The 14,923-nt window shown below is 38.0% G+C and overlaps 1 protein-coding gene across 1 annotated transcript in view; it reads right to left on the bottom strand.

Moving 5' to 3' along the window:
- Positions 1-14,923, bottom strand: part of f5.L (coagulation factor V (proaccelerin, labile factor) L homeolog) — a 55,092-nt gene that overhangs the window by 38,062 nt on the left and 2,107 nt on the right. The window contains exons 2-9 of the mRNA XM_018246671.2: positions 13,853-13,935; positions 11,788-11,910; positions 9,182-9,394; positions 8,190-8,345; positions 7,064-7,285; positions 6,194-6,359; positions 5,016-5,151; positions 1,992-2,094 (exon numbers count right to left, since the gene is read on the bottom strand). Of these exons, the coding sequence (XP_018102160.1) occupies positions 1,992-2,094; positions 5,016-5,151; positions 6,194-6,359; positions 7,064-7,285; positions 8,190-8,345; positions 9,182-9,394; positions 11,788-11,910; positions 13,853-13,935 (1,202 nt within the window). The remainder of the gene's footprint in view (positions 1-1,991; positions 2,095-5,015; positions 5,152-6,193; positions 6,360-7,063; positions 7,286-8,189; positions 8,346-9,181; positions 9,395-11,787; positions 11,911-13,852; positions 13,936-14,923) is intronic.

Below are 14,923 nucleotides of genomic sequence, written 5' to 3'. Positions count from 1 at the left end.
ATTGATTCCAAAGACTATTGTTTGCTAAATCATTCTTGTGAAAAGACAAATACACAGATGTTTATACATAAAAATCACACAACCATGCATTAGGTAAAAACATACATAAACCCTCCTCAATCCCCTAAAATAAATAAACAGAAGCATCATATAGAGACAGAAATATGCAGAGAATGAAAATGTATGTATGAACAATTTGAAATTTATCATTTCTTACATTCAGGGCAGGATTGGAAGGCAGAGCACAAGAAGAGTTGTATTTATGGGGTATGGTGACTGTAAGCACAGAGATATGCAACCAAAGCCAACCATTCATTGAGGCTGGAAGGTACTGTTTAGTGCAAAGTGCCTGACAATCCGTTTCTTGCACTTTACACACCTTAATAAACCTGAGTGGCAATTCATTTAGGCAGCACACTGTCTTCCCAGTTGTAAATGACCCCAAATAATAAGTTATAAACACAGTACAGTGTGCAAAGTACAATCTTTGGATGTAAATCATTATCTTTTTTTATACACACAATGAAACATTCCCCCCTCCCCCGACTATTCCAGCATCATTGCGGCCACATGCTGATTTGTGTCCATGCAAGGTTTTGTAAGTAGGCTCTTCGGGCAGATTGGTGAAGGCTGCAAGAATTAACTAGTGGTGCACTGTCCAGGGGGAAGGAAGGTCATTCTGAGTGAACACGCACTATAGAGTTGTGTTTGAACACAGGGTGTCATTGAAACCAAATTGTAACTTATTGCACTATATGCTGTTTCTGGTTTCTGATCCACTTTCATTTGTGACTTTACATGTACAGCTCGGAGACTGTGGAAAGATAGGCAGAAGGATTTAACCCTAACTTTCTTTTTTTCCTATTATTATGAATGCTATATTGCAAGACTAGGCCCCTGGTCTGCATAACTGAGGTAATCAATATATTACAAAATTTAGGTCCAAATATAAATGCAGTATCTCAATTTTGACACACAGTTACATGCATTTTAGTGCATGTGTTCTATGGGGCAATATGCAAGCTGTATACCAAACACCAGCACTGATAGGATAACATTATAACTGGCGTAGAGTCAGGGGCGGCAGCTCTCAACTGGTTTACTGGGGCAGCAAAAATGCAGCTCCAGTTTTTAAACTGGAAATTTGTCTCTTCTAGCAACATTGTGGACCTCTCTGGACCCCCTCTGGCACCAAAAAGGTGAGTAGGGGAAGGGGGAGAGGGAGGGCGGCAGCAGCAAGTCGCCTCAGGTGGCAGAGGGGCCAGGATATTCTAGTAACCCAGAACATCCACTTAGATGCTTGCTTATAAATAGCAGACCAGTAAGTGCTACCTGCTATAGGTTAGTAGAGCTAGAATAATCTTTGCAAGTTATTAAATTCCCCAAAGCATTCATTTTCAGCTGAATGTTAAAATTAGTAAAAGGTGTAGAATTCATATTAAACTTACCTCCTAACATTCTGTAAATAAAAAGAGGGACAAAAAAGTTGCCGCACGTAGCGGGTGAAATTTTTTTGGCCACGCAAATTTTTGGGGCCACGGTCCCTAATTACCATGTTCATTTTACAAAATTTGGCAGGTTACGAAAGTTTGAACATATTTCTGTGTTTTTTTTCAGTTATTACAGTTTTGCTAATGAAGGTGAATTGCCCTTTAAGCTGTGAGTCTAGCTTTTCCCAAGGGACCGGTAATCTTATATTGTTACAATTACTTATTTGCTTATCTAGATATTGTTACAAAAGTATCTTATCTGCTGCTGTGGCTGTTCTGGGCTCTCTGCCAAAAGCCAATTAAGTTAGAAACGTTGTTTCTTTTTCTGGCTATTCAGTGCAGAGAAAAAGTGAACTTTCCAGTACAAACAAGGGACTGTCTCTCTAAAAACGGGACAGTTGGGAGGTATGTATTAATTAGTTCTACATGACAGTCTCTTTTTATAATTGCAATGGCAATGCTGTTTTTATATGATAAATCAAATTACAGAAATGAACAAACCTCTTATGTCAGGTGGGTAGCTGGCACCTTCATAGGCCTTTTGTACCGACACACCATGGGGATATATGCTGTAAGGCCGTTTGGCCTTGTTTTTGAAAACAACCTTAAAACATGCAAATATGAAAAAGTGATATATTAGTCATGGGTGAATATAAAAGACAGAATGCCAAGCTATATGCCAGACTTTGTGCACTTTGCACCTGGGTTCCTTGGAACTGCCTCATAGTGGCCAAAGAGTAGGGATGTAGCGAACTGTTCGCCGGCGAACTTGTTCGCGCGAACTTCGACCGTTCGCGTCCGCCGAATGTTCGCGAACGTCGCGCGACGTTCGCATTTTGAGTTCGCGTTCGATTCGAATACAAATCGTTCGACCATTCGACCATTCGAATTCCTTCGACCGCTAAAAATTGAAAGATTTCCATTCGTTCGAACGATTGTAAGCATTCGATCGAATGAAAAGCATTCGATCGAATGCTTCGATCGTTCGATTCGAATGAAAATCGTTAGATCGAACGATTAAAATCCTTCGATCGTTCGATTCGAACGATTTTAGCGGGTGTTCGAAGTTCGCGAACTGTTCGCGAACGTTCGCATTTTTTGCCAGTGTTCGTGAACGGCGTTTGCGAACACCAAATCGGCAGTTCGCTACATCCCTACCAAAGAGCACAACGAGTTGCATCTCTCTGTATACAGGAGGGCTAAGGATAGCTTGTGTGTTATTCAGAAGGTACTATCCAGGAGTTCCAACTGTGTTTTAACACTACACTTATCAAAAACAGTCTGGATTATAATTGTCTTGTTTTTCCAAATTATTTCTACAATAAAAGACAGTCTGTGAGATACTGGATTCATCAGAGAGCGAGATTTAAAAATTACTTCTTTGGTATAGTCAATGTAAATTTGTGCCGATTATCAAAATTAAATCGTAGCTTGTATTGTTTCCCAGTAGGGAATATTCTTTGTATCATAAAATTAAAAAAATGACAATTAACAGCGATAAGAAAACAGGAATATATCAGCCTAGTAACCTCAAGGCATGATCTTTAGGCTACAGGCTACATTATTCACATTCCCATTTTTCTACAGTAGTGCTTTCATTTCCATGTACATGTATGGGACTTGTTATCCAGAATGCTCGGGACCTGGAGTTTTCTGGATAATGGATCTTTCTGCAATTGTATCTTCATTCCTTACTTTTACCACATATAAAATCCTTTAAACCTTAAATAAACCCAACAGACTGGTTCTGCCTCTAATAAGAGGCATGTACTGTTTTATTATTACAGAGAAAAAGGAAATATTTTTTTTAAAAAAAATGTGGATTATTTGTATGAAATGGAGTCTATGAGAGATAGCAGTCCCATAATTTGGAGATTTCTGGATAACAGGTTTCCTGTCCATACCTGTACTGTAATGGGTTGATTATCTGATAATATTAAAACAAATTTGGGGGGGCATACAATTTCTCTGAAATATAATAGAATATTTCATGTTGTATAATCAAACTAGAATTTACAAATCCAGTAATGGATAACCCAGGACATAATTCTAATAGGAATCTAACATTTTCCCAAGAACCAAAAAGATCAATACAATAATTCTCTTTAACTTCAACTCACATGTGGATATATAAATTAAAGGAGAACTGAAGCCTAACTAAAGAAGTAGGCCAAAAATGTTATACATTATATTTTAAGCTTCTGTACCAGCCCAAGGAAACCACAGCCCGTTAGCAGGGCCGATCTGTGCCTCTGAAGATGCCCCAGCAGCTCCCCATCTTCTTTTCTGCTGATTCACTGCACATGCTCTGTGCTGCTGTCACTTACTTGAGCTTAGGGACCAACTCCCAATATATTGTATATGCAGAATAGAAATGTCATTATATAAGTCTGAGTAATTAATACAGATAATTACTACATGTCAGCTCAGAAACCAGTGCAATTAGCACCAGAATTTATAAATCTGCCTTGTAGCGGCATCTTATATTACAGGCCAACCTCATTTTCTCGCTTGATAATTTGCTACGACCCCTAAGCTTAGCTTCTCAACAGCTGCTCAGAGCCCACCGAGCATGTGAGTGTCACAGATGGTGACCCCCTGTGACAAGTTTGAAGTCCTGGATCATCGCTGCTATTGAGACGCTGAAACGTTAGGCTGGTGCAATAAGTTTAGTATATAAAATATGCATTTTTAACCATTTTCATTTTTAGGGTTTAGTTCTTCTTTAAAGAGTGACCAGAGTCCTTACATAAATGAATCTGTCCCTATGCCAACTGGATGTAACTAAAGGCTTTGCAGAGCCTGAATCAGCACCAGAGAGCTCAGCTGATAATATTGGCATTAGGAATTAAATCTATTCTGTGAACTGAAGAAACAAGCAGTAAAATGATACTGGCAGATTAGCCACCAGATTTAAAACGCAGGTAAATCTCCCCAAAATGCTTTTCAAAAGCAAATTGCCAGAGTGAAAACAAATGCAGTCGTGAATGCCCTTGCCCTAATATATAGCATACTAGCTGTATGCTTAAATGGTACAGAATGCTGCAGCTCCATCCATCCATAATAGAATGTGGGCTAAGGCACATGCCACATTTGTACCACTACTCTCAGATCTAAGGACATGATAAATATAGCACTGTGTTTGGTAGCACTGTATTCATGTGGAGCAGTACAAAGGCATTTGTGCCCCTTAGTGCTTTTATGTGGGAGTGGGGTATGGGTAAATGCTTTCTGCAGTAGTTCTCAAATAATTGCTGCACTACTACAGGTATGGGGCCTATTATCCAAAATGCTCGGGACCTGGGGTTTTCTGGATAATTATTGACTATATTATGAATAGACAGCATCGATTTCAGTACTACATTTACTGTGGATGATATAGCTTGCATGTTATTACAGAGGACTGCAAATTTTCTTTATGTAACTTTCCGATACAAAAAAAGTCCTTACCGAAATTAGGAAGCTATATATATATATATATATATATATACATACAGTTAAACAGTGTATGATAGCAATACTTACTGTAATGTTATCTCTGACCTGGGCTCTAATGACAGGCCCAAGAATGCCCTCCTGCCCTCCCGTCAAGCTCTTTGTAAATGTTTTATCGGTATATGCTCTGTATTGAACTTTCTTATACTTTTGTTGGCAGTTTATCCTGTTGGTACACAACACAGTTATGAAACATTTTAAACCAGGGTAACAAGAATAATATTTATGATTTATCTATTTATCAATAACACCATTTATTTTTGAGGAGCTGACAAAATCCACTCACTCGTTTCTCTATTAAACTGCATACAAACGGCATGGGCAAAATTGGCTTCATTTGTAGCAACCCATTGCAAGTAATTAGCAGGTAGCATTAACTGCTTTGCTTTTTGAGAGCAAAAAACTGATTTGTTGCTATAGCTTTTAAGGCTTGCCTGGAATTACAGTTTCTACACAAACTTTTGTTTGAATATCAGCAATTGGCCTATTATCTGGTTGCCCAAGCCCTTTTGTCTAATAATAGCATTCACAGTCAGGGATTTACAAACATACTTGGAACAGTTTTGTTCACCTGTTTCTCCAGACTTTTACACAGTGGCAACTTGGGAACTGAAAATTCAGAAAGTGTGATTATGGGGGGGGGCATTTACTTTTCCCCAGTGCTAGAGCCCTAAGGGGTGCACAAGCATGCCCCATAGTAGTTCTCATCTAACATACAATTGCACCCCAGGGAATCCTGCACTTTGCTCTTCCTCCTCTAGGAGCCGTAGTGTCAGCGGGTGCAGGCCAACTCCTCACTGGCTGCCATAAAGCAGACCTCAGCATCAGGAGGAGCAGATCAGCCCTGCCAAAGGGTCATGTTGTAAGGACAGGGATCCATTATGGCCTATGTCCCCTGAACACAAGCTAAGGGACTGATAGGAGGCTGAAGGGGGTGCCTGCGTTCCCCCCTATAAATATAGTACTGACTAGAGCAGTCAGCATTATATTGTCTGTGGCAATTGCAGATCTCTGTGCTCCAAAAAAGGGTGCAGGGACTTGAGTCCATTCTGCAAGGTTGGGTGACAATGTGCAAAGTGAAAGAAAACTGCCATTTTATGGTACAGATGTATGGTTCAAGTATTTTCAAGGGAATCAGTTTAGAGAACTTCAATGACAGTTCTTGATAACTTATATTTTCTCAATTAATTAATATGTGCAACACATACCTGTCTGTGTTCTCTACATTCGAAGGAACATAGTTCCACTCAACTTCCTCTGCTGCTATGAAGTACTCCCATATTTTAATGTGTCGTTTTTGAAGAAATGACAGTTTAGGTGCTATGTATCCCTTATCATTGCAGTTCTGCACATCAATATATCCATGCATTCCAGCTTTGTAGAGAAAATAAAATGTAATATCAGACCAACATATACAAACAAAATCCAGAGAGAGAGAGAGGAGGGAATAAGAAGGATGTGAGAGAGAGAGAGAGAGAGAAAGAGAGAGAGAGAGAGAGAGATGTATGGTAAAGGGGTTGCTTACCTTAGAGTTAACTTTTAGTATGATGTATAGAGTGATATTCTGAGACAATCTGCAATTGGTTTTTTTATGATTTGTATTTTTAGTTATTTAGCTGTGTATTCAGCAGCTCTCCAGTTTGCAATTTCTGATTGCTAGGGTCCAAATTTCCCTAGCAACCATGCATTGCTTTGAATATGAATATGGAAATCTGTATAGTAGAGGGCCTAAATTGACAGCAAAAAGTAGCAATAAAAATACATTTGTAGCCTTACAGAGCATTGTTTATTAGATTTCCCTTTTGAAAGCTGGAAAGAGTCAGAAGAAAAAGGCAAATAATTGAAAATGAATAATGAAGACCAATTGAAAAGTTGCTTAGAATTGGCCATGCTATAACATATTAAGAGTTAACTTAAAAGTGAACCACCCCCTTTAAAAACACAGGCACTACAAAAAAAAAAAAATCAAATTTTTTTACTGAGGATTGTTTGTTTCTTGATATATTAAATAAACTACTAAACATGTTTAAGATTAGAAAATCACAACACAATAAATGCCCTAGAAGATGGGCACTTACCCTCAAAATGCTTTTCAACTAAAGATGATATTAACCATTTCCCAGTCTGGTATACTGTCATGTTGCCTGTCGTGGATGAAGAAGCAACAAGACTAACTACTGAAACCTTATGTTGGTTTTCTTCTAATGTTTGACCAAAGAAATGAATAGAAAAAAATTCTGGTTCGGAGCTCATTGCTATCAAATGCCAGCTCACCGTGTCCCCAGCACAAGCAGAGATATCTGGAATAAAACATATTGAGTGTTGTTATGCTACAGTACTTTTATTTGCAACTCCCATAAGGCTGGAAACGAACAGAGAAATGGGTGAAGGCTTCTCGTCAATGAATACTGTAGATTTGCTTGAGTTGATCTGATCCTTTGTCCCCTTTGATTGTAACATCATGGGGACACAACAGAAAAGAACTGAGGTTGGATGCCTCCTATTTCTTGCTATTGGTTTATCCTCTCCCCAAGCTGAGGGCCTGGGGCTGGTGCACCTGGACCACCTGATCTATGCGAGTGCTTCAGTCACTGATTCCTGTGCTAATATTTGTTATTTTGTACTATGTGATCCTTGCCCAGTGAATTATTTATACGTGCCCATCACATATCTGTACGATCCTTGGCCAGAAGTTTGTTTGCCCCCATACATAGACCAGTAAGTTATTGACTGTGTCAGGAAGCATTGGAGAACTGAATATTGGCCTCTGAATAGCAAGCACTAAACCCAATGAATGACACTATAAACAAGGCTTCCAGGTTTACAAAAGATACAGCTGAATACTGAACCTAATCCAAACACAAATTGCATATTCAAATTCTGTTGTCCAATGATGCAAAATTATATGACATTGTTGATTCAAAAATATATTCTTCTATAATTATACAATGCAATTATAATATTCTCCTGTGCAAAGCCTTCCATTGGTAGCCTCCCCAAACAAAAATGTAATATTTTATGCAATGTAAATAGCATAACTATAAAGACATAAAACCAAAATACGCAACCTTCATTTCTTCAGCAGTTGCAGGAAAGGGGTATGCTGGCATTTAATCTGCAGTGCTGTAATTTCTTGACTGCAATGTTTGCCTTTCTCTGATCAAAAGATCTCTATTATATTGTGAAATTAGATAGAAGGTGTACCTGGAATTGTCCCATTGATGTATCCATTGATAGTATACATCACAGAGTGTTCTTTATTATTTAAATGTTGCCAGCTTTTGTTTTCATCAAATACGGCAAACATCAGAACATACTCTTTATTGAAATTGAGTTGCTTTCCAAATTCATTTAAACTTCCTATAAAAAAAGACAAATCTTTATTTAGAAAACAAGGGAATCACGCAAATAAATTCACTAGACAAAAACAGATTGTAATAAAAGTCTTCATGCATGGGAAGTTATTTGTTACCACTGAATAACGTAAAAATGAATGCATTATATCTTAATACAATGCCCTTTTCTCTACTGGCCTTTCTACAGCATTCTATGCATTTTGTCTTAGGCATCAAGTGGTTCTTTGTGCAAAGTAAATTCAAATATCTTGTCTTAAATTACACTTTTAGGGGGTTATTTACTAAACTCTGAATGCAAAAATCACAAAAAATTCGTATTAAAATCAGACTTTTAAAAAATCATGAATTTTTCAGAATTTATTAAACCCTGAGGATGGAAAAGTCTGAATCTGAAAAATCTCAGACCTGTCGAGCGAGAAGTCAATGGGAGAAGTCCCAATGATTTTTTGATGTGCACTGGGTTTCGCGCAATCCCCCGAAGTTTTTGGGTCAAAATTCCGAAAAACTGGAAATTCAGGAAATCCGATGAAAAAATCTGGAAAAAACCCTGTGAAAATTGGATTTTATTCCCACAAAGCAAATTGGGAAAATGTAATAATAAATAAGCATAAAAAAAACCCCAAGCGGATTTGACCAGAGGTTGTAGCAGAAAATATTGAGATAAATTCAGACTTTGATAAATAACCCCCTTAAAGTTGGCTGTAGCACAACCTGATTAACACTAAATTCATTGTAATACCTTAATTTAATCGTGTCCTGGTCACCTTGGTGAAATTGCAATACGCAGAACATTATTTGAATGATAGAGTGCTTTGAGTGCTGCAAATACATCTGGTTTACCTTTTTTACAGATAAGCAATGCACCAATCAATCCAGAGTTAAAATCTTTCACCATGTTTTCATGGGAGTAATAAATATTTGTGAGACAAGCCGGATCATATTCTTTGGGTCCTATTTCTTCAGTAATATCCCAGTTGTAAGTGTAAGTTTGTCCCGGTAGAACAAAATCATCCAGCTTTTCAAAAGGTAAAGTGCCGTCTGTATATTTGGCCCCTAAATTGAAGGTAGAAATAAAGATCATGTTAGAATATTTGCTCCACTTGGAGTTATTCACCTTTAATTATTATTATAAAGCGCCAACATAATTACCGGTATATGCAAACTTTTATTATACTTTTTTCATTGCAGAACAAATGCAAAGGCATAACTAGAACCAGAACAGTCGGAATGCATTTTTATGTTATAATCAGGCTTAAATTGTGACTTTTAGATTATTTTTATATATATATATATATATATATATATATATATATATATATATATATATATATATATATATATATATATATATATATATAGTATACAGTAAAGTGTGAATAGGTCCCCAAGCTCATGTAAGTGACAGTAGCACAGAGCATGTATTGTGACTCAGCAGAAAAGAAGATGGGGAGAAATTAGGGCAATATTTAGAATCACAGTTCCCCAAAAACTAAAACGTATATTATTTTCAGTCTGAACCCCTTCGGCGGCCTTGGCGGTGCATGCGCTGTAGGAACATTTGCCGGTTCAACTCTACTGCGCATGCGCCGAAAGCCACAAAGTTTTCCGATTTCTTTTTTCGGAAACTTTGTGACTTTCGGTGCATGTGCAGTAGAGCTGAACCGGCAATTGGTCCTACTGCGCATGCGCCACCAAACGCCGGGGAATCCAGGAAGAAGACTGCACGGGAGAAGATAGCGCCTGTGAACTCCGTGGACAGGACCTGCGCCGAGGGGTAAGTAGCAACTTAGGGGTAATTGCCCGGGGGGGAGGTAGGCTGGGGGGCAACACAGGGGAGGGGGAGGGATTTTAGTGCCGAAGGGGTTGACTTCTCCTTTAAGCTTTAGCTCTCCTTTAAGCTGAGCATAGTTTTTTTCTGATGTTACCATACAGTGTAAAATAGGCTTGTGAAATCTTTGCTCCTGTTTCTAAAATGCTGTGTCCAAAAGATTTTCTCTTTTTTAGGGATTAAATTAAATTCTCATTAAATGGCAGTTCAGAAACCAATGAAATTTGCAGCAAAACTTAAAGGGATCCTGTCATCGGAAAACATATTTTTTTCAAAACGCATCAGTTTATAGTGCTACTCCACTGAAATCCATTTCTCAAAAGAGCAAACAGATTTTTTTATATTCAGTTTTGAAATCTGACATGGGACTAGACATTTTGTCAATTTCCCAGCTGCCCCTGGCCATGTGACTTGTGCCTGCACCTTAGGAGAGAAATGCTTTCTGGCAGGTTGCTGTTTTTCCTTCTCAATGTAACTGAATGTGTCTCAGTGGGACATGGGTTTTTACTATTGAGTGTTGTTCTTAGATCTACCAGGCAGCTGTTATCTTATGTTAGGGAGCTGCTATCTCGTTACCTTCCCATTGTTCTTTTGTTTGGCTGCTGGGGGGAAAGGGAGGGGGGTGATATCACTACAACTTGCAGTACAGCAGTAAAGAGTGATTGAAGTTTATCAGAGCACAAGTCACATGACTTGGGGCAGCTGGGAAATTGACAATATGTCTAGCCCCAATTCAGATTTCAAAATTGAATATAAAAAAACCTGTTTGCTCTTTTGAGAAATGGATTTCAGTGCCTAATTGTGCTGGAACAGCACTATTAACTGATTTATTTTGGAAAATCTTTTTTTTCCCCATAACAGTATCCCTTTAATAATCAGCCTTGTAGTATCAGCTTCTATTACATTCCAGCCTTATTTTCTGCTTGATAATTTGCAACGACCTGTAAGCTTAGCTTTCCAACAGCTGCTCAGACCCCACTGAGGATGTGAGTGACACTGACACTTGTAACAGTATCCAAAATGGTGATGTCCTGCAGCAACTTTGAAGGCCTGGATCATAACTGTTATAAAGATTCAAAACCTTTAGGCTGGTGCAGTAAGTTTAGTATATAAAATACAGCATTTCTAGTCATGTTCTAGTTTAGTTAATCTTTAAGGCACACTATTTTATATTATTATTCTAATTAGAGTAATATAAAAAAAAAATACAAAAACAAAAGTTATTTTTTTACATTCTGAAAGGAATTATCAGATGCACCTATTCAAAGATTAAAATAGCACTATGCTATACACTATGTTAAAGCGGTGGGTTTTCAAGTAAAATAAATACTTTTGCCTCAGCACTTTGCAATGACATATGTTATCCAGAAGAACATGAATGGAATTGACTGTGAAGTTCTAGTACATTATTCTGTAAAGCAATACGGCATGAATGGCTTTGTGAACCAGCACAAGAAAATGTAATAATAAAACTAGTACTAGGTGACAAGTGAGCTTGTATGTTTAAGTGGCTGTACAAAAGCATTCTTGAGTCCAGATGTACCCATAGTTACAATTTCGTTTAGTATGCTAGAGGTATAATAATAATAATAATAATAATAATAATAAAACAAATCACCTTCTGATTTTTTCCCATAAGCAACACCTTGGGGGTGAATAGTTAGCGTTTTATTAGCCATATTTTTAAAATGAACTCGTAGTATGTCTCCAACTTCTGCATGCAATGTAGGGCCCAAAATACCTGAAAGAAAAAAAACATTTGATTAGTTTTCTGTTTTTTTTGTAGAAACACAGTTGCAGCACAAGCATGGCAAAATCTCAGCTAGCAAACAGCACATCATTTCATCCTGTATGGACAATATTTGACCAAAGAGCCTGACTTCAACCAGTATGTCTGCTTCAAAGAAAATAGATTCTCATTGGACATGTTGCTAAATCCCTTTGGCAAATAATCGTATCATTGCTTGAACAAGATAACCTGCCAAACAGATTTACTGTCTCTTAAATTGGGCAGACAGGCAGATTAGGGGAGATTTAGTCGCCTCTTCTGCAGGGCAACAATCTCCCCGAACTGCCTTCCGCCTGCTTGAATGAAGAATCGCCTGTGCTAATGCACTCGCAGCGATTCGATTTCCAAAATCGAAGGGCCGTGAGTGCATTAGCGCAGGCAATTCTTCATTCAAACAGGAGGAAGGCAGTTCGGGGAGATTGTCACCTCGCAGAAGAGGCGATTAGTCACCAGGCGACTAAATCTCCCCGAATCTGCCCGTCTGGCCAACCCCAAAGGGTCACAAAAATAAGTATTTAACTGCAACTAAATTCCAGAATTGGATGTTTTTGCCTCATGCTGAAAGTGTGTAGACTTGCTTCTCCTGATAATATATACAGTAGCTGTATAATTCTAGTAAATTCCATCCAAGGGTTTTTTCACCCTGGCCTACATGTATGTTCTAGCACCTGGACTTTGGCCAATTTAAACATCACTAGTGAAAATACAATCTGGGATACCGGTGCCTAGTTTTAGCAGTAGTTACTGACATTTACAGGAAGTAAGGATTATGCTTGAAACTGCTTTCAAGCAGGCCTTGAAAATGTGGTTGTCTCAAGTACTGTATAAAGTACATTCTGGTCTGAAGTACTGCTTTATATTGTTATTCCAAACTTTTGCTTGGAATGTTCTGTTATCTGTTTAGGTTTGCTTGGCACTTTTAGCTAACTCTGTGCATAAACATTGAATTTACCAGCAGGGACAAAAACCTGAAATGCTAGGAGTACTGAAATGGAGGTCATTAACTGTGATTTCATAAGCAAGTGTACACCAGCTCTACTTTTTTTTTAAGCAATATTCATGATATGGTAACTCTGGTTGTGATCTAGGTGGGAGGTGTTCAGTCCAGTGGTGTAACTACCTGGGGTAAGGAGAGGTACAACTACACCCTGGCCAGCACAGAGTTTTTCATTGTGTGGGTGTGCCACTGTTGAAAAAGTGTCTGTAGGGGGGGGGGCTGGTTGCACATCCTGCCAATGGGCCCAACTAAGGATAGTTCAATTTCTGGTTTAATTGGAAATGCAAGCCACACGAATAGTAAAGCAGCACATTCTCCATTCAGGTAGTTCACTCACATATTCCTGTGACTGAAAATGTTAAAGGGGTGGCTCATCTTTAGGGTCAGGCCACACTGGGCGTTTTGGGGAGATTTGGTCGCCTGGCAACTAATCGCCTTGTTTTTGCGGCGACCAATCTCCCCAAACGCCTTTCCTGACTCTGCGCTGGCTTAAAATGAAAAAACGCCAGTGAAAATCAGACGCAGCGATTCGTTTTCCAAAGTCACCCAAAGTTTCCTCATGAGGCAACTTCGGGAGACTTCGGAAAATGAACCGCTGCGTGTGATTAGTGCCGGCGTTTTTTCATTTTAAGGCGGCGCAGAGTTATTTTCTTCTCCTATTCATATTCCTGTATGTTATTCCAATCAAAGCATGGTTGCTAGGGCAATTTGGACCTGAAAATTGCAAACTGGAGAGCGGCTGAATAAAAAGGTAAATAACTCAATACCAAAAATCATAGGAAATAAAACCAATTTCAAATTGTGTCAGAATATCACACTCTACATCATACTAAAAGTTAATCTAAGATGAACAACCCCTTTGAATAATGGCATTGCAATCTTGGGGACATATCTTACCTGAATACTCCATAGCCGGTTTTGCCTTTTGAAATCCTGCTTCATATTCTCTATAAATAATCTTCTTGTATATAGAATCTGAACTGGGTTACAAAAAAGAAAAGTATTGCTACTTAAAGATATGTACAGTACCTTTCATAGCAGTGTTGTTCCATCTAAATATCATTAGACTGCAGTGTTCAGCATTCATCAGCATTTAATAGCGTTTTCCAGGTAAAGAATCTTTCAGTAATTTGGATCTTCATACCTTAAATCTACTAGAAAATAATGTAACCATTAAATAAACGCAATAGGTTGGTTTTGCTTTCCATGTGATTAATTATATATTCGTTTGGATCAAGTACAAGGTACTGTTTTATTATTACAGAGAAAAAGGAAATCATCTTGAAAAATTTGGATTTTTTGGATAAAATAGAGTCTATGGGAGATTGACTTTCCGTAATTTGGAGCTTTCTGGATAACGGTTTTCCGGATAATGGATCCCATACCTGTAAATTAAATCCGTAGAAACGAAAATGGATACAGTTGCTAGACACCTGCTGAATCCTAACATAATTTATAAGGATATCTGTCCATATAAAATTACAAGGTATCAAGATAATTGCTTTTATACAGGACTTACAAGTGAGTTTTAATATACCCATATATTCTAGGGTATAAAAGAGCATTCTTTTATTGCATGTGCTTTTTTAATACATGGTACAGTATGATTATAATCGAAGCTGTTATCCAGAAAGATCCAAATTACAGGAAGGCCATCCCCCATAGACTACATAACAATCAAATAAATCAAAATGTATACATTGATTTCCTTTTTCTCTGTAATAATAGAACCTTGTACTTGCTAATTAATCTGTATCGGATGCAAAACCAGCCTGTTGGCTTTAATTAATATTTTAAATATTTTTTAGGAGACTTAAGGAGATCCAAATAACGGTAAGATCCGATATCTGGAAAAGGTCCCAAGCATTCTCGATAACAGGTCCCATACCTCTGTATTAACATTATTTACACTATACCATATGGCACATTTTTCCAGGATATTTCACGTATGCAATAGGATAGAGTGCT

Source organism: Xenopus laevis, chromosome 2L, assembly GCF_017654675.1.
Source record: "Xenopus laevis strain J_2021 chromosome 2L, Xenopus_laevis_v10.1, whole genome shotgun sequence".
Taxonomy (NCBI): domain Eukaryota; kingdom Metazoa; phylum Chordata; class Amphibia; order Anura; family Pipidae; genus Xenopus; species Xenopus laevis.
Note: the sequence above shows the minus strand (reverse complement) of the source record. Positions and strands in the feature narration are given on the sequence as shown.